At 40.9% G+C, this 25426-nt stretch overlaps 1 protein-coding gene and 1 pseudogene across 11 annotated transcripts in view; both read right to left on the minus strand.

The window, feature by feature from the left end:
* DZANK1 (double zinc ribbon and ankyrin repeat domains 1) overlaps positions 1–25319 on the minus strand; it is a 61791-nt gene extending 36472 nt beyond the window's left edge. For 2 of the 11 annotated variants that reach the window (XM_032351506.1, XM_032351496.1), the window contains exons 1-8: positions 24892–25269; positions 23280–23759; positions 22618–22734; positions 18549–18702; positions 9958–10072; positions 8421–8517; positions 7329–7453; positions 939–1024 (exon numbers count right to left, since the gene is read on the minus strand). In XM_032351506.1, coding sequence (XP_032207397.1) covers positions 939–1024; positions 7329–7453; positions 8421–8517; positions 9958–10072; positions 18549–18702; positions 22618–22726 — 686 coding nt within the window. In that variant the 5' untranslated portion in view covers positions 22727–22734; positions 23280–23759; positions 24892–25269. Of the gene's footprint in view, positions 1–938; positions 1025–1481; positions 1645–7328; positions 7454–8420; positions 8518–9957; positions 10073–18548; positions 18703–22617; positions 22735–23279; positions 23760–24891 lie in introns of those variants that run through there. The other 9 variants (XM_032351503.1, XM_032351498.1, XM_032351504.1 and 6 more) reach the window with 9 other exon arrangements.
* Positions 18128–18290, minus strand: LOC116596619 (annotated as a pseudogene).
* Positions 25320–25426: the final 107 nt, after the last annotated feature.

Below are 25426 nucleotides of genomic sequence, written 5' to 3' on the forward strand. Positions count from 1 at the left end.
CATAGTGGTTAGATTTCTTTCTTTTCTTCTTCTTCTTCTTCTTCTTTTTTTTTTTTTTTAAAGATTTTATTTATTTATTTGACAGAGAGAGATCACAAGTAGGCAGAGAGGCAGGTAGAGAGAGAGAGGAGGAAGCAGACTCCCTGCTGAGCAGAGAGCCCGACGCGGGACTCGATTCCAGGACCCCGAGACCATGACCCGAGCCGAAGGCAGCGGCTCAACCTACTGAGCCACCCAGGCACCCCTTCTTTTTTTTTTTTTTAGTGGTTAGATTTCTTTATATGCTATGCTCACCCCAACTATAGCTACCGTCTATCATCATACAATGTTATTACCACTCACTATATTCCCTATGCTTTTATTCCTATAACTTATTCATTCCCTAACTGGAAGTCTATTTCTCCCACTTGTCTTCCCCATTGTGCCCATCCCTCCAACCCCTTCCCCTCCAGCAAGCATTAGTTTGTTCTTTGTATTTATAAGTCTGGTTCTTCTGTTTGTTTATTCATTTGTCTTGTTTTTTAGATTCCACATATGAGTGAAATCATATGGTATTTGTCTTTCTCAGTATGATTTATTTCACTCAACATGATATCCCCTAGGTCCATCTATGTTGTCACAAATGGCATGGTCTTATCCTTTTTTATAGCTATGTAATATTTCACTGTATAAATATACCGCATCTTCCCTATTCATTAGCCTATTGATGAACACCTTGGTTGCTTCCATGTCTTGGCCATTGTACATAATGATCTGATATACATAAGGGTCAATTATACTTTTTAAATAAGTGCAGTTTTATTGTATACTTTTAAAATTTGTAAAAATTTAATGAAAGACAGTGGGTGAGCAAACACCATTCTTACGCCTCATCCTTAAATTTTCTTGACAATGCCTCAGTAGAATTGAAGAAATAGTGAAGAAAATGTGATACTTACTTGAGAAAGTCTGTCTCTCTTTGAATTCTCATGATCTCTGTGCTTGTCAAACTCTTCTGGCCAGTTATGTGAGCAAAACTAGGGAACTACAATAAAGGATACGTATAAAATCACGGTAAAAGCTCTGGGACAGTAAAATTGCATTAAAATTTTTTTTAATGTGTTGTCTTATCACATCCAGCACTCATCTTTTAAGAACCATGATGGGAGAGTCAGAAGTTAACGATTACCCCAGGACCCAACATTTAAAAAAAATTAAGGTGTTATTATAATTAGACATGTATATTTCATTAGAAACAAGAGTTTATAAGAAGAGATCCAAATCTATCATCAGACAGCCCAGAGTTTAGAATTTAAAAACCTAAGCTGCCCTCCATTTTTCTCAAAGATTACATCCCTGGGAAACAATTCAAAAATTCACCTAAAAGAACCTATGCAGAGAAAACATTTAACTCATTTTGATATATTTTTGAGCATTCTTTGTACCAGGCACTATGCTTAACACAGGAAGGGGACAAAGATAGATATTACATGGTCCCTACCCTTTAGGAGCTGAACTGGTGTGCACACAAAATACTGAAACACTGTGGGTTCAGTGTCGTAATGCATTTGTATTGAGTCCCATGGGACTCTAGAGGACAAAATAATCACATTCACTTGCTTCAGGAGAGAAAGGCTTCCCAGGGTGCTAACACCTGAGCTTGGCCTGGGAGAATAAAAAAAGGTTGTCAAATGGACACAGGACAATGGGAATAAGAAGCAGAGGAAACCCATTTGCAAAGCATAGTGATAGGGCAGTGCTTAGCTTATCCTGGGGCTCAGGGATGTGACATGATTTAGACGTCTGAGTAGCTGGAGAAGGAACACGGAGGGGAGGAGCTATCATTTAGGAAGGGTCTGACACCTGCTAAAATGATATTATGTAGTCATTATCTCAACATTTCACAGTGCTCTTATGAGGTGGGTAATATTATCCTCATTTAAAATTTTTTTGTGGGGCACCTGGGTGGCTCAGTCATTACGAGTCTGTCTTTGTCTCCCGGGTCATGATCCCAGGGTCCTGGGAGTGAACCCTCTGTTGGGCTCCCTGCTCAGCAGGAGGCCTGCTTCTTCCTCTCCCTCTTGCTGTGTCTCTCTCTGTCAAATAAATGAATAAAATCTTTTAAAAAATAATTTTTTGTAATAGTTTCTTTTGATTTAATTTTGAACTTAACAGAAAAGTTGCAAGGAGAATACAAATAACTGCTCGATACCCCGCTTGACCAGTTTTTCAGGTTAACATTTTGCCCGGTGCAAATGTCCCCTTCCTTCTCTTTCTCTTTCTCTGTGTATGTGTGTCCCTGAATCATCTGAGAATGAACAGCAGTTACTTTGCCCTTCTGCCCCTACATACTTCAGTGTGCACATCCTAAGAACTATGATGTCCTCTTACACAACAATGCAATTATCAAAACCAGAAAATTTAATGGCCACACAATACGATTATCTAATCCCCAGTTCTTTTTTCAAATGTCATTGTTCGCACCAATGATGTCCTTCACACTATATATTTTTTTCTTGGTCTAGGATCCAGTCCAGTGTCACGCTGTACTTTAGTTTTCAAGTCTCTTTTGTCTCCTTCAATCTGAAATTGTTCCTCAGTCTATTTGCATCTTTCATGATCTTGACATGTTTGAAGAGTAACGTGTCATTTAATTTGTAGAATCTCCTTCAATTTGGCTTTGTCTGATGTTTCGTCATGATTGGATTCACGTATGCATTTTGGCACAAATATGAGAGAAATGATATAGTGACCATCTCAGTGCCTCACACCAAGAGGCACATATAATCCCCATTTTTATCTCCCTTGCCTTTGAAGACATGTCTAGCAAGAAGTTGCTGCGGCCAAGGTCAAAGACATTGCTGCCTATGTTCTCCTTTAGGATTTTCAAGGATTCCTTTCCCAGAGTTAAGTCTTCTTCTTATTTTTTTTAAAGATTTTTATTTATTTATTTGACAGAGAGAGAGAGAGCACAAACAGGGGGAGCAGCAGGCAGAAAGCAGCAGCCTCCCCACTGAGCAGGGAGCCTGATGTGAGACTTGATCCCAGGATCATCACCTGAGCCGAAGGCAAATGCTTTACTGACTGAGCAACTCAAGTGTCCCTCAGATTTAATCTGAGGTCTTTAATCCATTTTGAGTTTATCTTTGTATAAGGTGTAAGGAAATGGTCCAGTTTCATTCTTCTGCATGTGGCTGTTCAATTTTCCCAACACCATTTGTTGAAGATACTGTCTTTTTTCCAGGGGACATTCTTTCCTGCTTTGTCGAAGATTAGTTGACCAAAGAGTTGAAGGTCTATTTCTGGGCTCTCTATTCTGTTCCATTGATCTATAAGTCTGTTTATGTGCCAGTAGCATATTGTCTTCATGATGACAGCTTTGTAATAGACCTTGGAGTCCGGAATTATGATGCTATCAGCTTTGGTTTTCTTTTTCAACATTCCTTTGGCTATTTGGGGTCTTTTCTGATTCCAGACAAATTTTAGGATTATTTGTTAAAACTCATTGAAAAATATTGATGGTATTTTGATAGGAATTGCATTGAATGAATAGACTGTTTTGGGTAGCCCAGACATTTTCACAATATTTGTTCTTGGACGGAGGTGGGTAGGGACATGGGGTAACCGGGTGATGGGCACTAAGAAGGGCATGTGATGTAATGAGGAATGTAATATCCAACTTACGAATCACTAAACTCTGCCTCTGAAACTAAAAATAATAATAATCATCATCATCCCCATTTCTGAGATGAGAATGTTGAGGCTCAGAAAGTTTGAGTCACTTGCTTGAAGTCATGTTAACAGTATGTGAACTATCTTATGTACTCAGGCCTCTCTGACCCCGAAAGGGTTCCTGTCCACTATAATACCTGTGGGCTGAGCTTAGGACTCCAGAATTTATGCTTCAGGCAATGGGGAGCAGTCAGAGGTTCTGAGATTCTTTTGTGTCGGATACATCATGGCACAGACCAGTTGTTGCAAAGTGGTGGTCTACTTGACCAAATCTGGACTGCCACTGAGTTTTGTTTGGTCCATATATATTGGTCCACACAGCATTTCAAAATCTGCTTTAATTGTTAACATTTAAAATTAGATCATAGCACATAAACATGCAGGTTTCTGGATTTTCTTGCAAAATCATGAGATGTGGCAACACTAAGCCTGTAGGCCTTCTTGACAATAGTTGACTGGAGCTTAGTAGAGATAACTAACCCATTCAGCTGACTCAGGTATTCCACATTGCCAGAGAACCCCCAGCTCTTATGCCCTGAAACTAAAGCCCTGTGTCAGCTGTCATTTATGTTCAACCTAGGTTTTACATTTACTCTGCTGCATAGCCCCTAACGGTGCCTAAGGTCAGACACTTAGTTCAGAGACATCTTGTCTCCCTGGTGGTATCGTTGAAATGTTGTAATACCCAGTATCATTAATTCTGATGTTTGTTGACATATACTTCAGATGGGATTCAGTTGGAATATTGATAAGAATCTCTTACCAAGAGGAATGAAAAGAGTGGAAGATAAATGTTCTGCAGTCCTTTTCTGGCCCCCTTGGACTTCTGACTTCTAGTCAAATTCCCCAAATGTGTCCCCATGTTCCTAGTTTTGGGGGATTCTAAATCTTAGAATATTTACATATTGTCTCATTTTATCTTAAACAACTCATAAATGAGTAGGTGGGCAAGGTAATCCAAATATTCATACACAAAGAAAATCACTCTTTCTGGACACATTACAGATTATTATGGTCATGTGAGAATGTTTTCTGAAAAGTTATGATTGCATTTTGTCATATACCATTCGTTCTTCAAAATGGTATTTTTCTATCTCAAAACCAGTATTCTTATATACTACACTGGATGCACTGGTGAGCACTGCTCACAGGAGTTGAGTGCTCATTAGTCCATTTGGTAACCAGGGAATCATTCTTTCAGGAGACTAAGATGGGCAATCTTCTATTGCAGGGACGTGTATCCTTTTGTTTACTGAGATTTCCAGGAAGGCCTTACTAGATCTGTGGTCCTCTGGTCTGGACTTTGTGACTCGCCATGAAGTATAGTCAGTGGGCTGACAGAAGAACCCAGGAGGTTCCACTGAGATACAATACGGCACTAGGAACTGGAAATGAAGAAAAGGATTGGACTTTGGGAGGATAGCTGGTCTTCTAGGCCAGGGATACTCAGACTGAGGTGATCACCAAAATCTTTCAGGACTCCATTCCAGGCTTATGGGATCAGATGATCTAAAAGGATTGCAGGAAGGTATAGCTGGGAGGGCATATATATTTAAAGTTCCCCCAGGTGATTCTGGGCAACCAGGGTTGGGAGTCACGCTTTTTTAATACTTGATGCTAAGTATGAGCAGCCTTGGGATCACAGGCAAAGAAGCAGCAGCTGTGGCTGGATAGACAGTGTGATTCCAGTTACACTCTACTTAGGACTCAGAATTAGAGGAAGAAAGCAAGGGCTCCTGGTTTGCCCTTAGATGCCTAAGTCTAAACTGAATTTTATAAAAACTGAAAAACCAGAGTGCTAGAATAGTTGTAGTAGGCAACTAGTATGAGAGAATCTTTGTATTATACAGTAATTAAATTATTGACAGGGCTTTTATTTAGGTTGTAAAACACCTCCATCTTATCAAATCCAATGGGCAAGTCCTAATCCTTGTCTAATTTGAATCCTTGGTGACATCTGACATAGATGTCCACTTCTCCTTGAAACTTTTTCTTCTTTTGGCTTCTATGGCACAACTTTTTTCCCCCTCTTTGGCTTTATTCCTACTTCTCAGGCTCTTCCTCCTCTGCTCAACCCCTAAGTCAAGGATTTTGTCTTGTGCCATCTGCCCTTCATCTTCTGTACACTCTCAGCAAGTAATCTCATTCAGACCCAAGCTTCAAACACCATAATTTTATTGAATACTTCTAAATATGTGTCTGTGGCCCTGACCTCTTCCCTGAGTTTGAACTTGCACATCCAATGGTCTACTTAAGACCTCCATCTGGGGGGCGCCTGGGTGGCTCAGTGGGTTAAAGCCTCTGCCTTCGGCTCAGGTCATGATCCCAGGGTCCTGGGATCGAGCCCCACATCGGGCTCTCTGCTCAGCGGGGAGCCTGTTTCCTCCTCTCTCTCTCACTGCCTCTCTGCCTACTTGTGATCTCTGTGTGTCAAATAAATAAATAAAATCTCTAAAAAAAAAAAAAAAAGACCTCCATCTGGATGTGTAATGAGTCTTTTCATACCTGCTCCTCCCTGATCTTCCCCATCTCAGTTAATACCACCACCATCTCTAAATACCCAGGCCAGAAACCAGAGTCAACTTTGGCTCCTCCCTGTCCCTTATCCCATTCATCTGATCCTTCAGCCAAACATGGTATCTCTTCCTCCAAAACATGTCTGGATTTCCATGCCTCCTACCACCACCGCTTCTACAACCTTGGTCCAAGCTACTATCGTCTCTCCCCTAGAGTAAAAACCTTCTAAATGTTACTCCCCTCTTACTTCTCTACAGCTTAATCTCCATATTTTTGATGCAAATGAAAAAAAAAATTTTAAAAACTTTTTAAAATGCAAATGATATCTTGTCTTACCTTCCAAATAGATTTTCTTTACAATGAGAAGAAAATTCAAACTCCTTGCTATAGGCCTCAAGATCCTAGTATCTGGGGCGCCTGGGTGGCTCAGTGGGTAAAAGCGCTGCCTTCGGCTCAGGTCATGATCTCAGGGTCCTGGGATTGAGTCCCGCATCGGGCTCTCTGCTCAGTAGGGAGCCTGCTTCCTCCTCTCTCTCTCTGCCTGCCTCTCTGCCTACTTGTGATCTCTGTCAAATAAATAAATAAATAATCCTTAAGATCCTAGTATCTGTGATTCTCAACCATGCCTGTCCATTAGAATCACTTGTGGGTGAATTTTATTCATTTTTTAAAGGATTTATTTATTTATTTATTTGAGAGAGAGAGAGAGAGAGATTGTGCACGAGCTGGGGGAGGGGTAGAGGGAGAAGGAGGAGCAGGTTTCCTGCTGAGCAGGGAGCCTGATGTGGCACTCAATCCCAGGACCCTAGGATGACCTGAGCCAAAGGCAGATACTTCAGCAGCTAAGCCACTCAGTCATTCCTACTATTTTAAAATTTTTGGTTGATGACTTCCATGTTTATTATCTTCGTGCCCCCACCCTGCATAAAATGTAAGCTCCAGAGTACAGGGACTTTTTTGTCCAACACAATATTCCCAACACTGAAACAGTGCCTGGCACATGGTGAAAAGGCTAGGAGACATTGCCTTAAAAGGATTTCACGGGAAGATTAAAAATATAGGAGGTATTTAGTACCATGAAGATTTTCTTTAGAAGTTACCTGAGACTGGCGGGTGGGTGGTCTAGAACCTGATTCTTCATGGTGAGGTGGGATTTCCAGTGGACTCTCTAAGAAACGAAGATCCTTCCATGTTTTAGAGTCAGTTCTTTCACCTACTTCAAGATCTACAATTATTTAAAAAAAAATTCTGTGAATATCTGTAATTATATATGTAAGCATGCAAATACGTCTTCATAGGTGGAAACCTTTTGAGGGACCACCGTCATCACATCTTTAACTAGATGGAGGAATTATATAAAGAAGCCGCCACTCCGTGAACTAGCACCGGGAAAGAAAAAAATTAGCCCAGACTGAGAAAAGACAAATCTGCCCTGCTACATTCTACAACACGCCACATCAGGCTGAGAAAATAGATAAATCCAATGGCAGGGTGAGCAGGAAACCTTCTTTCTCCCAAGGACGCACTGGAGCTGTAAAATGTCATAACAGCCCCTCTCCCCCTTCTTTGAGTGGTTGTTGTTTCTTACTTGCTAAGAAACCTTGTTCTCTAAAACCAGAGATTATCAGAAATCTTGCTGGTTAAAATCTTATCAGAAAGAACGAACCATCCAACTCTTGCCTGGAGGACACAAGTCACTCTGACACAGAGCAGCAGCCTCGATTTCCAACCTTGGTGCAGAGCATCAGAGAATTGTCTCCGAACACAACATTCTACATTTATTTTTGTAGTTTCCAAAGTGAACAAAGCCCTGGTTCCCTTTGCAATCCATATCTGATGGTGCCAGTTCACATGCTTTGAGCCTGTCAAAACTTGGCTCTCACTTCAATTTTATCCAGACTCCATCTGTCCCCCAAGGCCTATAACCTTGTCTTTTTCTTTGTTTGGTGTGATGCCCCATACTTCTTCTGCCGTGTGGTCTCCCTCATTGCAACAAGTCAACAAATCTCACTTTGTTGGACTCTGTGAGATCCCTCTTGGTCTTAAGCTGTTAGCAAGGACAGCACTAAGATTATCTTACTTTTCTATTCCAGTATTTCTTATTCCAACCCTTCTACAGTCAAGAACATGAGCAATGAACCCGTATGGTGGTTTAGAATATTAACCCTTATCTTCATCCTTCCATGTCATACCTGCAGACTTTCTAAGGTTAAGATTCCAATCGTGTTTATTTTCAGCATTCTTGTATTTCTTCCACAGTTTTGATTCAACAAATCCATTTTTCAATTCCTAGGGATGACAATCCTATGTCAATCACTTGATTACATGTTGGATGTCATGTACATATGTTGCATGTCAATCACTTGATTACACCCATTTGCAATGTGAAAATGAAAAGTTCCCAGGTAGAGACAATATCATAGCATGCCCTTCTTACTCGAAAGTGTTTACAGTAGTTTTTGCAAAATGACCTTTGTTTCATCTTACTCTGGAAACCCATGGCTTTGTATCCGGGCCGGTTGGCTGGCAGCATGTCTGGCTATTAGGCTCCACCATTTAAGCAGCCAAGGCCAGCAGCAGGACATGAAGGCAGGATGTTACAATCATTGGAATCTGGGGAATAACAAAGGGACCACCAGATCCAGGAGGCAAATAAAGAGTGGGGGTCAGGCCAAAATGGAACTTAACTACACTACCTGCCCATACACAGTACTTACATTCTTCTCCATGGACTTTCTTCCCCCTGGACTCAGTCCCTTATGCCTGATTCAAGCCTGAGCATCTACTGAGGCAAATAAGCTCTGCTTCTACTGGATACCCCTGCCCATGGTAGATCCCTGCCCCCATCATACTTGAGCCCCACATTAGGCCTGCACCCACTGCTCTGGTCCTATAGCCACCCCTCTGGGCTCTGGTCCATTCTGGAGCTGAAGGGATCCCCTCCCAAACTTCTGGTCATCCCCATCAAGACCTCCATGACTGAGACTTTTTGGTTGATTGCTTTACCATGAGCTAGCCCACTCTGGCCCTTGCATCTATCTCACTGGTGCCCAAAGCCCAGGGACTGAAGTTTGAAACACCCTTGTAGGTTAAGTCTGGTTCCTCCTGCGGAGAAAAGGTTTTGAACTTTTCAGGGTTGAAGATTTCAGCATAATCAACAGCTATGGTCACACAGGGTTTCTACTAGTCTGATGTATCTGTTCAACAAATATACACTCACTGCCCTCTCCAGCCCTCCTCTGTGCAAGGCAATGAGTATGGCAGACGTGTTCTCTGCCACCTTGGAACTTACTCTGCATGGGGAAGGTAAACGATGAGAAAAGTAATCACATATTCAAAGCACTATAAAAGAGAAGGTCCAGACACTAGGGGAGCAGTGACAGAACACAGCACACACAATGTAGTTTGGCTGGAGGAATATACAGGGGAGTCACACAATGAGAAAGGATGACTGAAGACAGAAACCGATCACTTTCTTCAATAGGTAAGCGGGGCTCACTGAAGACAATGGAGCATGGGCCATAATGCTGGGGAGGAATTTAAAGTGCAGGACAGAACATGTGCAGGATGGACTGACTAACAAGAGGAAAATCACTTCATAGTGGTGGCTACTGACTACAATTATAAGAACCTATGAGCACAGGCAACGAAATGAAAGAGAAGATGGAATCACTGACAAAGAAGGAACCAAGAATGTGGTGACCATCTGAAAGTGTTACATGTACTTGCTTGCTTGGAAGACTCTTTGAGGACATTTCCAAAATGGTTTTCTGAAGAGACTGTATTTGCTGGTTCGCAGCCCACCTGAAACACCTTTGTTACAATGCCACTCTGTCTGCAGTCCCTGAAAATAGAAAAAGTGTTACATGAAGTTTCCAAGAAAAGATAGCCCTCTTGAATAACCACACTGCCAGCCACACCACTTGATAAAGAACCAGGCCACTGGGTGCCTGGGTGGCTCAGTGGGTTAAAACCTCTGCCTTTGGCTCAGTTCATGATCTCAGGTCCTGGGCTCAAGCCCTGCATCAGGCTCTCTGCTCAGCAGGGAGCCTACTTCCCCCCTCTCTCTGCCTGCCTCTCTGCCTACTTGTGATCTCTGTCTGTCAAATAAATAAATAAAATCTTAAAAAAAAAAAAAAAGAAGGAAAGAACCAGACCACCGCTATCTTCAACCCCCACCTCCCCACCCCATCTCACGTCCACCAGACTTCTTGGTTGGTTTCCATAAATTACCATTTGGGCCCCTTGTTTGTTTGCTTTTGTCTTCCCAAGCTTCAAATTCCTGCTCTTATGTTTTAAATTAACCAATAAAGAGTGAGACCAAGAGACCCTAGGCCCCCACCCTCAACCCCAATAGAAGCAGCATCCCAGGCCCATACATTCTCTCTACTGGTGACATTGCTGTGTGGTCCCAGGTATGCTACATAATTTCCAGGACTTGTAAGTAATAAACCTTGTCTCTGAGAGTTTTCTGATGGTTCCTGCTGAGGATGTCTTACAATCATGATAAGAACCACAAGGGCCAGTCCAGCCTCAACACTGGTTACTGATGGGCCAAGGCCAGCCCCTGACAGTCTTCATGTGGACATATTATCATTTCTCTTGAATAGATGTGCAGGAGTGGAATTGCTGGGTCAAGTGTATCTCTAACTTTTTAGAAACTGCTAAACTGTGGTTGTTCCATTTTACATTCCCACCAGTATTATTTGAAGGTTCCAGTTTCTCCACATACTCATCAACATTTGATATTGTCAGCCTTTTTTGGTCACCTGTACTCTTGATTATGTTCTCTGTAGGCATTTGCTTCTGCTGTGTCCCTAGAATATTGGGACATAGGCTTGGCTGTTGTAACACAAAATCAAAATAATAGTGGCTTAAACTAGAGAGAATCAACAGGGTGTAATCAGCTCAGAGCTCGTACAGAGGTGCCATGGTGATGGGTGCATGGTGTCAAGTTTCTTTCTCATTACTCCATCTCTAAGACCTTGAACGTGTCTTCATGAGCCAACATGGCTGACCACATCCACATTCCAGCTAGCAGGAAGCAGGGCCCACCTCTTCCCTTTAAGGGCACAATCTAGAAGTTGCACACACCACTTTCACATACATCTCACTGGCCACACCTGGCTCCGGCCAGTTGCAAGGAGGATTGGGAAATATCTTTCTTCCAGGCAAACATGTGTCCAGCTAAAAATCATGGGTTCTGTCATTCTAGAAGAAGGGAAACACAGATACTGGGGGGCAGCCAACAGCCTCCAAAGATCATCATGACCATGAATCAAATTTAACATTTTTTTTTAAAGATTTTATTTATTTATTTGACAGACAGAGATCACAAGTAGGCAGAGAGGCAGGCAGAGAGAGAGGAGGAAGCAGGCTCCCCGCTGAACAGAGAGCCTGATGCGGGGCTCAATCCCAGGACTCTGGGATCATGACCTGAGCCGAAAGCAGAGGCTTTAACCCACTGAGCCACCCAGGTGCCCCAAATTTAACATTTTTAACTCTCATGCCCACTAATTTGTGTCGAAAGCTCACAGCTGGAACACAGGTGATTGTGTGAATTTTATTCTGCCCAGGCACTTAACTCTTTTTCCATTTCCATTCTCTTCTTTCTTTTGTGTTCTCTGTCTGCTTTACTCTTGCTGATTTTCATATTGGTCTCTGATACATTTCATGTTTCATTAGCCTTTCATTTGCAATTTCTCAGATCTCTTATTTGCCAGTTTTTTAATGTTTCTTAAAAATTTTGAAGCTTTAAGTAAAAAAGTACCCCAAAATGCTTTAGATTCTTTGATCAAGTAAATATTTATAAATGCGTAAACATCAATTACAAAACAGAGAAATATTTAACATTAAGCAATAAAGAAGTTTCAAACTACATTTCTAGGAGAAAAAAATGATCAGAAATACACAATTCATCTCAATGGCACTATCTATCAGTGTGTAACAATATTTAAAAACTGCATGTTCACTGGAGTGATTTACAGGTGGCTAAACTTTGGGGAAGCACACGTGTTTTGCCTTCTTTTGTTTTGTTCAATTTTACAGTTACAGATATCTGGCTGCAGATACAAAGGATCTTTTAGATGATATGATTATTTAACTCATTCACCTCAACATCCATCTAACTGTTCATCTTTGGTCCCAGGTCTGCCATCCAAGCTACAGCTGTCTTCCTTGCTAGCACACTTCCTGGACACTACAAATATCTCCATCCAGGGATCCTTCAAATCCTGGATAATGATGGGGCTCCCTGAAATGTGCGCTTCTAGTCCCACCATTACACTGAACAGAAGCCTGACTCCCATCCACTTGCTCTACTCCTGGAAGGTACAGGTCATCTCCCCAACCATAGCTGGTCCCTTCCACGGGGACATAGCAAGGGCTCTCACCCATGGACTTGTTCCCTCCATGAGGATCCCAGAAACTAGCTTCAACTGCCAGCTAAGTAGAAGGATTTCCTGACTGCGATATCAAAAAAGGTTTAAGTTTGGGGTTGGAGCTAGAAATCATATTCTGCCCAAATCTCATTTAAATACACAGAAATTTTGCTAGGATTGATATCAGAAGTCTTAAATATGTATCATTAGGAATAGCAATAATAAGGTGCATTTAACATTAAAAAAAATGTGTAGCTCTATCCCCATAAGATTACTATCCTCTCAATAAAATAGCAGAATTACTTGGATGATTGTAAGAGTTAAGAAGCTGGATCTGTAAGAATTCTGCAACTTATCCAGGCTTCTCAATCTACTGAGAATTACCAGAATTTTAGGCTAGATAATACTTTGCTGTGGGAGCTGTCCAGGGCATAAGATGTTTAGCAACATCCTTGACCTCCACCCAGCAGATGCTACTAGCACTCTGCCACTTCCAGATGTGACAACCAAAAATGTTTCCAGGCATGACCAAATGTCCCCTTTGGAGCAAAATTATGCCCAACTGAGAACCTTTGGTTTAGGAACATGAAGGGATTGAGTAGAACCTACTCACTCAGGCAGGCATTGGTTTTTCAAATACAAGGCATGTCCTTTGAGTTGAGTCACACAACAGCAACCTGTTAGCCCCTTTGTTAGGAATGTGAATAACAACAAACAACAATAATAACAGCTATTACATGTGCAATGCCAAGTGTATCTGAAGTGATTTTGACAATGGCTACTAACTCCGTTTTATTAACCTCATTTAACAAATGAGACAACTGAGAATCAAAACTTATTCCAGTTAGTAAGTTCCTCTTATTCAAAGAGGAGCAAGAGAACTGGGATTAAAGTCCAGATCTGAAGGCCAGCAAACTCCATCCTCTGCTCTACACTCCAAATTACCCCTCTCAAAGCAGTACTCTTCTTGCCTTTGTCGCTGCTTATGGAGATGGCATCTGCATCTTTCCTCCATACGTTATATATGGCTGCAGATGGATGCCCGTGAGATGCCCTGCTAACCTGCCAATCAGTTTACTTTATTAACCATTGTTGTAAAACTGGAAAGTTCCCCATGAAAGAAAATGATTGTTCTCAGGGAAATCTGACTCCCCCAAATATCTACCTTCGGTTTGAGACAGTTTTTTTTTTTTTTTTTTTTTTGAGACAGCTTTTACCTCAGCCCAGTTCAATTTATCTTGACCACCATATAAAGTAATTGACAAAGAAGGAAGAACCACACAAGTTCATTGCCAAATCACTATAAAATGATGATATCAAAGAGAGGAAGTTCCTGAACAGAAAGTGGCTTTTTTTTTTTTAAAAGATTTTATTTATTTTATTATGTATTTGACAGAGAGAGACACAGTGAGAGAGGGAACACAATCAGGGGGACTAGGAGAGAGAAAGCAGGCTTCCCGCCAAGCGGGGAGCCCGATGTGGGGCTCGATTCCAGGATTCTGAGATCATGACCCAAGCCAAAGGCAGATGCCCAACGACTGAGCCACCCAGGTGCCCCAGAAAGGCGGCTTTTAAAGAAACAAGACAGATGTCAGAAAGTTTACAGACCCTGACTGGACCATCAATATGGACCATCAAAACCCAACACCCAGAGTGCCTGGGTGTCTCATTTGGTTAAGCGTCGGATTCTTAATCTCAGCTCAAGTCTTGACCTCAGGATTGTGAGTTCAAGCCCCGCACTGGGCTCCATGCTGGGTGTGGAGCCTACTTAAACAAAACAAGATAAAACAAAACAACCCCAACACCCACTCCCACTTGCTGAAATGTTCCCAAGTTTCCCGCCCCTCCCGTTCATCTGTGTTCTTTACTGACCATGCTCTGATGTGAAAATTCATGTACATATATTTGGACCCATGAAAGCACACATATGAGTGTCCTTATTCCTTTTTTTTCATTCTAGGATATCATATTTTAATAAAAATATATTTCCCAAAAAGTGGTATTGGCCAAATCTCTTTAAATGGAAACATCTTTTTTTCCCCATTAATGTGTCAGTTGCCACCCTTGGTTGCATATTGGAATTATCGGGAAATATGGGTGGCTCAGGTCATGATCTTAGGGTCCTGGGATCAAGCCCCGCATTGCGCTCTCTGCTCAGCGGGGAGCCTGTTTCTCCCTCTCTCTCTGCCTGCTGCTCTGCCTACTTGTGATCTTTCTCTCTGTGTGTTAAACAAATAAATAAAATCTTTTAAAAAAATACTGATGCCTGGGTCCCATCCCAAGACTTTGTTATTTAGTTGGTCTGGAGTGTACATGACCTGGGCATGGAGATTTTGCAAAGCTCCCTGGGTAATTCTATAGGGAAGTGTGGTAGAATGTTACAATCACAGTCCCTGAGGCATTATGTCTTCTATCTGCACCCCCTGATGCCCTTGTGCCCTTGCAGAATCCCCTCATACATTGACCTTGGGGGTTGCCAAGTGACTTGCTTTGGCCTGTGAAACATTAACAATTATGACATGAGCAGAGACTAGAAAAAACACCTGCATATCCAGGCTTGCCCTTTCTCTTACAGCTTTTGGAAATGAATGAAAAAGCTCAAGTGACCCAGCTGAGACCCAAGGCTCAGCCAACCACCAGCACCAACCACCAGAAAAGTGACTCAAGCTTTCTTAGACTCTCCAGCTCAAGGTGACCAAGAAAAATGTAGCCAGGTCAGGGACCTCAGGAAAGACTAAGAGAACAAGTGCCCAGCTGAATGTATACCAAAATGCTGACCCACAGAATAATGAGCAAATGAATGATTGTTCAAACTTTTAAGACACTAAATGTCAGGGGAAAAAAAAAAAAAAAAGACACTAAATGTCAGGGTGATTGGTTATATAGCAATAGCCAAGTGATTCAGCAGCCAAGGTTGAGAAGCACTGGTTACATGATAATTTCAGAGACTCTTTTATTACAAAAGCAGAGCTCACTGTTAAATTTTGGAAACTAGAAAAATTATCAACACAAACAACGCAAACCATGACTGAATCACCAGAGGCAATGAAATGCTAAAGTTGGGCTTGTTTGTTGTTTTGTTTCCAAATCATTTAATCATGAGAACCAAACAAAAATCAGATAAAGAGATAAACCATAAGAGATTCTTAATCATAGGAAACAGAGTGTTGCTGGAGGGGAGGGGGATGGGGGATAGGGTAACTGTGTGATGGGCATTTTGGAGGGCATGTGATGAAATGAGCACTGGGTATTATACAGGACTGATGAAACACTGAACTCTACCTCTGAAACTAATAATACATTATATGTTAATTAATTAAATTTAAATTAAAAAAAATTTTTTTAAAAAGGAAAGCTTACAATAGAGAAGAATTACATGTCAGTACCTTTTCCAAACTGAGCTGGGGCAGAAAGAGACTGAGGGGCTGCCCCTCAATCTGACCCCTTTGAAACAAAGACATCCACAATGTCCCTGGCCATCTGGCTCAGGGAAGAAGACAGCTGGCTCCGCACAATGAGCACTCTTTGCCCACCACTCACTCCCTCCTGGACGCCTCTGGTAGTGCCCTTCTTAAGTTCTCTCCTGACACATTTTGAAGAATCTTTAAAAAAAAATTTATTTAACAAAGTGGGAGAGAGTGGGAAAGCACAAGCAGGGGGAGCGGCAGGCAGAGGGAGAGGGAGAAGCAGGCTCCCTGCCCAGCAAGAAGCCCAACAGAGCTAGATCCCAGGACCATGGGATCATGACCTGAGCCTAAGGCAGATGCTTAACGGACTGAGCCACCCAGGTGCCCATGCTGACAAATTATTAAACAATGTCAAAATACTATAGTGCACTCATATATCCTAACTTGTTTTCACTTGAATCATAAATATTTCCCCAAATCATTCAAAATTTCATGACCATATTTTTCCTCTTAAAATACTAGTGGCCTTTAATTGTTAACACTCCCATTTCAAAGCCTTTTCTCCTCATTAAGAAATTAATTACTGTAAGTACCTAGAAAAGGGCTTGAACGAAGCAGTATAATTTCCATAAAGAAAACTTACTGCAGGGCGCCTGGGTGGTTCAGTGGGTTAAGCTGCTGCCTTCAGCTCAGGTCATGATCTCAGGGTCCTGGGATAGAGTCCCGAATCGGGCTCTCTGCTCAGCAGGGAGCCTGCTTCTCTCTCTCTCTCTCTCTCTGCCTGCCTCTCTGCCTACTTGTGATCTCTCTCTGTCAAATAAATAAATAAAATCTTAAAAAAAAAAAAAGAAAACACTGCATTTAAATTCACTTAAATTGAAATTTAAATTCATTTAAATGCATTCAAGCACAAATCTTTCTGTCTTGAAGACAGAAAAAATTTTTTACATAAATACTTTCCCTGACCTGAGCATACCTGAACTACTAAGAGTGCTTTCGGAACAGACGCTAAGTGGGTACAGAGCAAGATGGTGAGAGGCATAAAGAGTGACCTTATTTTAGATGTTTTTGAAAGCTCTGTTAACTCCTACGAATTACATAGTTAGTAATTATTACTTCATTTTATTACTACCTGTAAATTATAAAAAGGCCTGCCTTACAGCATTAGGCACAAAGTATTTTGTTTATTTTTCATAACTGAGATGATTGTTTCGACAGAAGTGGTTTGACAAGTGAAAGCTGATTTTTTCTAGTCTTTAATAAAGAATGATAATGTGTATTAGCACTTTTGTTTGTTTTATTTTTATTCTTATTTTTTAAAACTTTCAGATGCCAAAGCTGTCATCTGCATCTTAATCTCACAAAACAAACTGAGGGTTGCCGGTGGTAGGGGGTAGGGAGAGGGAAGTGGGGCTTTGGACATTGGGGCAGGTATGTGCTATGGTGAGTGCTGTGAAGTGTGTAAACCTGGCAATTCACAGACATGTACCCCTGGGGCTAATAATACATCATATGTTAATTTAAAAAAAAAAAAAAAAGAATTTCTAATTCTCCTCAAAAGCTATGCAGTACCTCAGCCACCAGGGGGAGCCTGGAGAGACACTGCGCCCCCGCCCACCTTTTTTTTTTCCCAAGTGCCTGCTCAAAGTCAGGTTTTGGTTTGGGCTTAAAAGTGTTCAAAAAATGTGGCTAAACCTGTCTTGCTGTGTGGAATAATTCCTCTATCTCAGACGCACAGACGTGCAAAGTACTTGAGCCTTTTTCTCCACAACACACAGTTTTCAAATTGAGTGGTGTCTCTATATTTCAAAACTCTAAAAAGAAAAAAAAAATTTTTAATTAAAAAAAAAAACCTCTCTGCTGGCTAACTGAAAATAATTTTAAAAAATAATAATAATTTTTTAAAAAAGAGTCTCTGAGGCTATGTCTCTGTCAAATAAATAAATAAAATCTTCAAAAATATATTTAAAAAGAAAGGACAAAGAAACAAATAAAGGAGCTAATGTCCAACAAATTAAAATGACAGTAGCCATAAAGGTCGATTAAGTGAAAACAAAACATAACAGAATGATGGTAGTGATTGAAGGTCATGTCCTATGGAATAAAAGGACCATCTACTAAAAACAATATTTTCTTCACAGCCAGATGAATCACTTCAAAGGTCCCAAGCCCTGAAAAGTCTCTTCCTTCCCAAAATCCCAATGTGGAATTCAATTAGCAATAATCGCACCTCGGATAAACCTCATTGGCTACCATACTGCCACTGCGCAAAGCTCCAATGTGGAATTCAAAAGAAAAACAGTATATACATAGGACCTCATCAAGCTGTACTCTCGTGATTTGTGCACTTTACCATATAACTTGGTAAAAGACAAACAAAACCCTGAAGTTATAGATATATGTTGAAATTAAAATAACTTTGCCTTGAATGCCCTTCTAATACAGCACTTGTTCTCACAGGAAGAAATAAATAAAATCAAAATGTAATGTCATTGTATTACCAATTATTTTCATCACCATGCTCTTAACTTACTTAGAGACTGCAACAGCTTTAACTTGTATTTTTCCATCAGGCAGAGTGATAGGCTTCGTGTACTTATATGTATTATTTTCACCATAACCAATTCTCTTTAGAAATTCAGGTTTGCTGCCATCCAGGGTATAATATATGATAACATCAGGAGTGTCTGAAAAACCCAAAGCAGGTAACTGTAATTAACACTAAAGTAGCACAGTCTCTGATGAATAATGTTTGTGGGTCAGTTAATTAATGAGATTTTTTTAATATATATAGGAATGAATAACAGTAAGTAGCAATAAGTGAGTTCTTACTCCGTGCCAGGCACTGTGTCTTATATGAATTAGCTCCCCGCATGTGTACAACCCTATTTGACAGGTCCCATTTTATACCCACGGTGTAGATGAGGAAACTGAGTCCCAGAGAGGTTAAGGATGTTGCTTGGTTAACAGTACAGCTGTGGTTTCACTTTGGCTATGGATACAGAGCCCATGCTCTTGAACCACTGTGCTATTGTGCCACTCCAATAAGGCACTGATGCAAAAAGAGCAGGGCTCAGTTTTAAGACTACAATACCCCTTTAGAAAGCAAAAGCTAGGGGCACCTGGGTGGCTCAGTGGGTTAAGCCTCTGCCTTCAGCTCAGGTCATGGTCTCAGGGTCCTGGGATTGAGCCCTACATCAGGCTCTCTGCTCAGCAGGGAGCCTGCTTCCCCCCTCTCCGCCTGCCTCTCTGCCTACTTGTGACTTCTGTCAAATAAATAAAATCTTAAAAAAATGGTTTTTAAAAAGAAATCTTTTTATTATATTTTATTTGAACCTTGTAAATAATTCCCATACTTCCTGGAAAAATTTAAAAGGTAATAAACTCATACAATTCAAGGTTCAAAAGGTCAGGAAAGTTTGGTAAGAGAGGAGATCTTAAAAGTTCTCATCAAAAGAAAAAAACCTAACTATTGGTGATAGACAGCAACTACATTAATTGTGGGAATGACTTTGCAATACATATAAATAACAAATCATTACACTGTACATATGAAACTAACATAAAGTTATACATTAATTATATCTCAATTTTTTTAAAAAAGTCAAAAAAGAATTTATAATTAAAACCCTCTCAAAAAAAAAAAAAAATAATAATAAAACCCTCTCCCACCCCTGACATCAATCAGATGGCCAAAGGCAATCAGTGGTGTCTTGAGTATCCTTCCAAAAATATTTTATATCCAAACACGCATGTTATATTCTTATTTTCCCCTCTCTTTTAATACAAATGGTGACATAACATATCCTGTTCCACCACATCTTTTTTCATTGAACAGTATTACCTTGGCTACTGTACTATACTGCTATACAGGGTATCCTCACTCTTTGTTATGCCTGTATTGGGTTCTGTCCTTAGATAAAGGAACCAATATTTAACCCATCCCCTACAGATGAATATTTAGGCTCTTTTTCTTTATCTTTCTTCTTTTTTCCTTTTGCCATCAGAAGCACTACAACGAATATCTTTGCATAAAGTTCTTTTAATACCTGCAAAATATGTAGAACTAGTACTGCTCAGTCAAAAGATACATGCATTTGTAATTTTAGGTTATAGGGTCAAACTTCCCTTCACGGACACTGAAACAATTTACACTATTACCAGCAACTCATGAAAGTGCCTGTCCACCCATAGTCACCCCTATAGTGTTTTATTAATTCTTCTCCTATTTTTGCCATCTCCTAGGTGTAAAGGCAAAAAACAACAACAAAAAAAACCTGATAGTTTTAACTCACATTTCTTATATTTTTGAGTAAGATTCATTCATCCAGTCAACAAATATTAATTAAGTACCTATTCTGTGCCAGACATTGTTCTAGGCACTGGGGAATATGCCAGTGACAAAGACCCAGCTCTCAGGGAGCCTCTATTTTAGGAAGGACATACAAACAGGTATATGTGTGATATCAAGTGGTGACTAAATACCATGGAGTAAATAAAGCAGGGGATAAGGTCTGCACTGTAAGTAGATAAACGGATGGCCAGGCATATATTTCCCTATGTTTAAAAGACATTTATATTTCCTTTTCTATAAAATGTCCTTTCATATCTTTTGCCTACTTTTCTATTGGGTCTCTATTCTTCTTGTTATTGAATTGTAGAACCTATTTATTTATCTGTTTATTGATTTAGAAGGTTTTATTTATTTATTTGAGAAAGAATGGGTGCACACATGAGTGGAGGGACGGGCAGAGGGAGAGGAGCAGCTGACTTCTCACTGAACACGGGCCCTACACTGGGCTCTATCCCAGGAAACCAGAGATCATGACCTAAGCCAAGTTAGACACTCAATCTACTGAGCCACCCAGGTGCCTGGAACCTCGTTATTTAGTAAACATTTTAAATATTAGGGAATTTAGATACTCTATCATTCGTTTCATCATTTGTCAGTTATAACCCACCTTCTCCCAAGAGTTATGGACACATTTATTAAAATTTGTATTCTGATTTGAGAATTGTTTTTAAGATTTTTATTTATTTGATAGAGATCACAACTAGGTAGGCAGAGAGAGAGGGAAGCAGGCCCCCTGCCGAGCAGAGAGGCCCAATGCAGGGCTCGATCCCAGGACCCTGAGATCATGACCCTAGCTGAAGGCAGAGGCTTAACCCACTGAGCCACCCATATGCCCCAGATTAGAGAATTTTTTTTAAAGATTTTATTTATTTATTTGACAGAGAGAGAGAAAGCACAAGCAAGGGGAGCTGCAGGCAGAGGGGGAGGGAAAAGCAGCTTCCCTGATGAGCAAGGAGCCCAATGCAGGGCTCAATCCCAGCTTGAGCGAAAGCAAACACTCAACTGGCTGAACTACCCAGGTGCCCCTGGTTTGAGAATTTTTTAAAATAATACTAGCTTTTAAGATAAAGGGAGATATAGTATATTATATTCTTACTTGGAATTTGTCTAGGAAGCACAGGGATCACCAGAAATACAGATAAATAGATTTTACACATTAACTATCAAAATATATAATTGGAATTCCAAAGCCTTTTTAAACAAGTATTTGTTCATATGTTTTATCTATAAAACTTTCCTGAGGCACCCAGCTGGGTCAGTCAATAGAATATGCGACTTTTGATCTCAGGGTCATGAGTTTAATCCTCACTAGGGGCACAGAGATTAAGGAAAAAAAAAAAAAAAAGCTTTCTCAGGGCGCCTGGGTGGCTCAGTGGGTTAAAGCCTCTGTCTTCGGTTCAGGTAATGATTCGAGGGTCCTGGGATCGAGCCCCACACTGGACTCTCTGCTCATCAGGGAGCCTGCTTCCCTTCTTCTCTCTCTGCCTGCCTCTCTGCCTACTTGTGATCTCTGTCTGCCAAATAAATAAATAAAATCTTTTTTAAAAAGCTTTCTCTTCTCATGTTAATTATATACATATGTGTGTATATATATAGATATATATGTGTGTATATGTGTGTACATATATGTATATATGTGTGTATATGTATATATAAATTCCCGTTATTACCAGGAAATATATTCACTGCTTTCTTTCTGTAATAATAGTTAAGATTTATTTTGGCATTACTATGTGCCAGACGCTGTGTACCTCACATAACGTGTCAAGTTCATTTTATCCTCACAGTGGCTCCAAATGGCAGACATTATTCTCACTAACAATGAGAAAACTGAGACTCAGAAAGGCTAAGTGATGTATCATTAGAAGTTGTCCATAGCAGGATTTAATCCCCAGCACGTCTGACTGGAAAGCCTGTGTTAGTAGGTCAAATTACTCTCCCAGCAAAATAATGAGAATCCTGGGAAAGTCCCAGTAAGAACCAGGACATTTTACCTTGGCTAATGTGAATCAAGGCATTGCTGCAATTATCTACTAATACAAATGAAATGGTCAAAGCCAACTGCTTTCATCTAAAAATATACCACTCTATAAACCACCAAGTACCACACTGTTTCAAATTTTGGAACTTTTACAAAATTCCCAAGGTCCTAATTGTAGAAAGCAGGCAAAGTGAAAAATTAACAACCCAAGGAACCTAAAGGGTATGGCAGTTATTTTACATGCTTTCAGGTACATTTAATTCTTACCAGATTTCATTTCCAAAAGTGTATTGTTATCAATTTCATGGTTGGCTCTTCCGGGGGGAGGCACTCGCAATGGTATGATCTGAGGGACACACACTGAGCCTGCAGTCATCTTCCCTCCTTACATTAAAAAAAGTAAAGGAAAATAAATTCCAATAGGCATCTTTTTCTAACACAAAAGTTAAAGAGAAGTACGTGGTTTAAATACTGCAAAACTAGTAAAAAACTAAAGAGAATGTCATCAAAAACATTATTTAATTTTTAATTCAAATAATTATTGTTTCAGCTGCATTTCTGCTGTTGAGGGCTTATGTGGGATTTTGATTATCTAAATACTTACCTCACTTCTAAGAAAACAGAATGAAAGAATGGGATGGGGAAATAAAATTATTTTAAATGAACAAATTAGATGAATACAACAGTCCCCTCCCCCATTTCCACAGGGGAAATGTTCAAGACCCCCAATGGAGGCTTGAAACGACAGATATTACCAAACCCTATATATACTGTTTTTTCCTATACATATACACCTATGGTAAAGTTTAATTCATAAATTAGGCACAGTAAGAGATTAACAACAATAATAAAACAGAACAATTAAAATAGCATTCTGTAATTAAATTTTTGTGAATGCGGTCTCTCTCAAAATATTGTACTATACTCACCCTTCTTGTGATGATGTGAGATGACAAAATGCTTCCGTGATGAGATGAAGTGAGGTGAATGACTTAGACACTGTGATGTGACATTAGGCTACCACTGACCTTCTGCCATCAGAAAGAGGATCATCTGCTTCTAGGCCCCAGTTGACTGCAGGTAAGAGTAACCATGGAAAGCAAAACTGCAGATAAGGGGAGACTACTATCTATCAGAACAGAGACCATCACTACTGATCTGATCTGAGCTTCCCCGTAATCATTATCACCCTTTCTTGCCTTTTGTCAACATGCCACCTCTCTTGACTTCAGGGTAAGTCATCACCCAAGAGGAACAGAAGTAACTCTGTATGTGGCATGAAATGTTCATTTAGAGCCAACTCCCTTGGGAAAGCTCTAGGTCCAAGGCCCTGCTGTTGTTGCGAGGTGGTTCTTGCATTAGAAAGCTGCAAAGAAATTTTAGAAGGATGGCAGAGTACCAGGCTTCAGCTGAAAGAAAGTCGGCACAGATATAAACAGTGAGCAACAAACAAAAAGACTGCCACTCCATCTCTTGTATTTATAAATAATCAAGTACAAGTAGGGAGGCCTTACTGATCTTTTTCGGTGGGATGGAGTATAATTCTTAATGCATAAAGGATATGGGGAGGGAACAACCCTCACCTTAATACAACAACCATTTACATTTTTGTGTGGCTTTTTCAAATTTCAGTGGTTATGGATTCATAATTTTCACTCAGTTATAATCTATATGTTCATCCTATTTTTATAGTGTACTTCTTGCACCCTCACTCTTTTATTTACAATTTTCCACATACTTATATAATCTTATTTATCATTTTGTGGTTGGGCATTTAGACTATTACTAGTTTCTTTTTCGTTTTGGTCTGTTCAATTCTAAATGCTGCTCTGGGGGTGCCTGGTTGGCTCAGTCATTAAGCATCTGCCTTGGGCTCAAATCATGATCCCAGATCCTGGGATAGAGCCCTGCCTCAGTCTCCCTGCTCAGCAGAAGGCCTGCTTCTCACTCTCCCACTCCCCCTTCTTGTATTCCCCTTCTTTCTGTCTCTCTCTCTCTCTCTCAGTCAAATAAATAAATAAAATCTTTAAAAAATAATGTTGCTCTGAAGAACTTCTGGTTTGAATTTTGTCCCAGACTACATTCCCTAAAATCGGATAACTAAATTTAAGAAGGGACTTTAATGCCTGGTTGGATAGTTCCAGATCAGAAGCTAAGAATTTAAATTGCAGATACTGATTCTAGAATAATAGCCTCTACAGAAGGATGGCTGGACTCCGGGAAGGGGGAGGGAGGGAAGAAGGAGGTGCTATTCCTCATTTTTCCATTTAAGTAAGAGGCAGTTAAAATTAAAATAGCCGAGGGGCTGTTGGGTAGCTGAACGGGTTAAGCTTCTGCCTTCGGCTCAGGTCATGATCTCAAGGTCCTGGAATCGAGCCCCATATTGGGCTCTCTGCAGCAGGGAGCCCACTTCACCCTCTCTCTGCCCGCCTCTCTGACTACTTGTGATCTCTGTCTGTCAAATAAATAAATAAACTCTTTACATATATAAAAAAATTAAAATAGCTGAAAAATTAATCCAAAAAAATTGGGGAGTCATACCCGCTGCAATTAGGAGCTACCTTTGGGAGGCTAGGGCGGCCAGTGGGCCCAGGCGAGGAGGATCAAGACGTAGACCGACATGCTAGGTCCACATGGCAGTCTGAAATCAATGGCATCCTTAACCCCTCAACTCTTTCTATCAATACCGCCCCCTCGCCTCCCGGATCCGGAACCCCTTCCGGTCCCTGTCCCTGTCCATCAGGGGCAAATAAGGGCGCCCGCTTCCTTTCAGCTGGAGTGAGGGAGCCCTTTCTCCGCCTCCCCCCTCCTCCTCTAGCCACCGGGACCTGGAATGGGGCCCCGAGATACCGCCACGGTCCCCAGTCAGGAAGCCCACCTCTCACCTCCTCTTGCCCTCTCCAAGGCCGCCTCCTGGGTTTCCACAGACGCTGGGAATCGGGGTCCGCCCACGAGAGCCGAGCAGGTGATTGGCGGACACGGACTTCCTAGCAACCAGCTCCGCCCCTGCCGCTAGGCCCAGAGGCTGGTACCTGCTTCGAGCGCCTTTCCTAAGCCTTCACTGCAGGCCTCTGAG

Source organism: Mustela erminea, chromosome 7 (genome assembly GCF_009829155.1).
Source record: "Mustela erminea isolate mMusErm1 chromosome 7, mMusErm1.Pri, whole genome shotgun sequence".
Taxonomy (NCBI): Eukaryota; Metazoa; Chordata; class Mammalia; order Carnivora; family Mustelidae; genus Mustela; species Mustela erminea.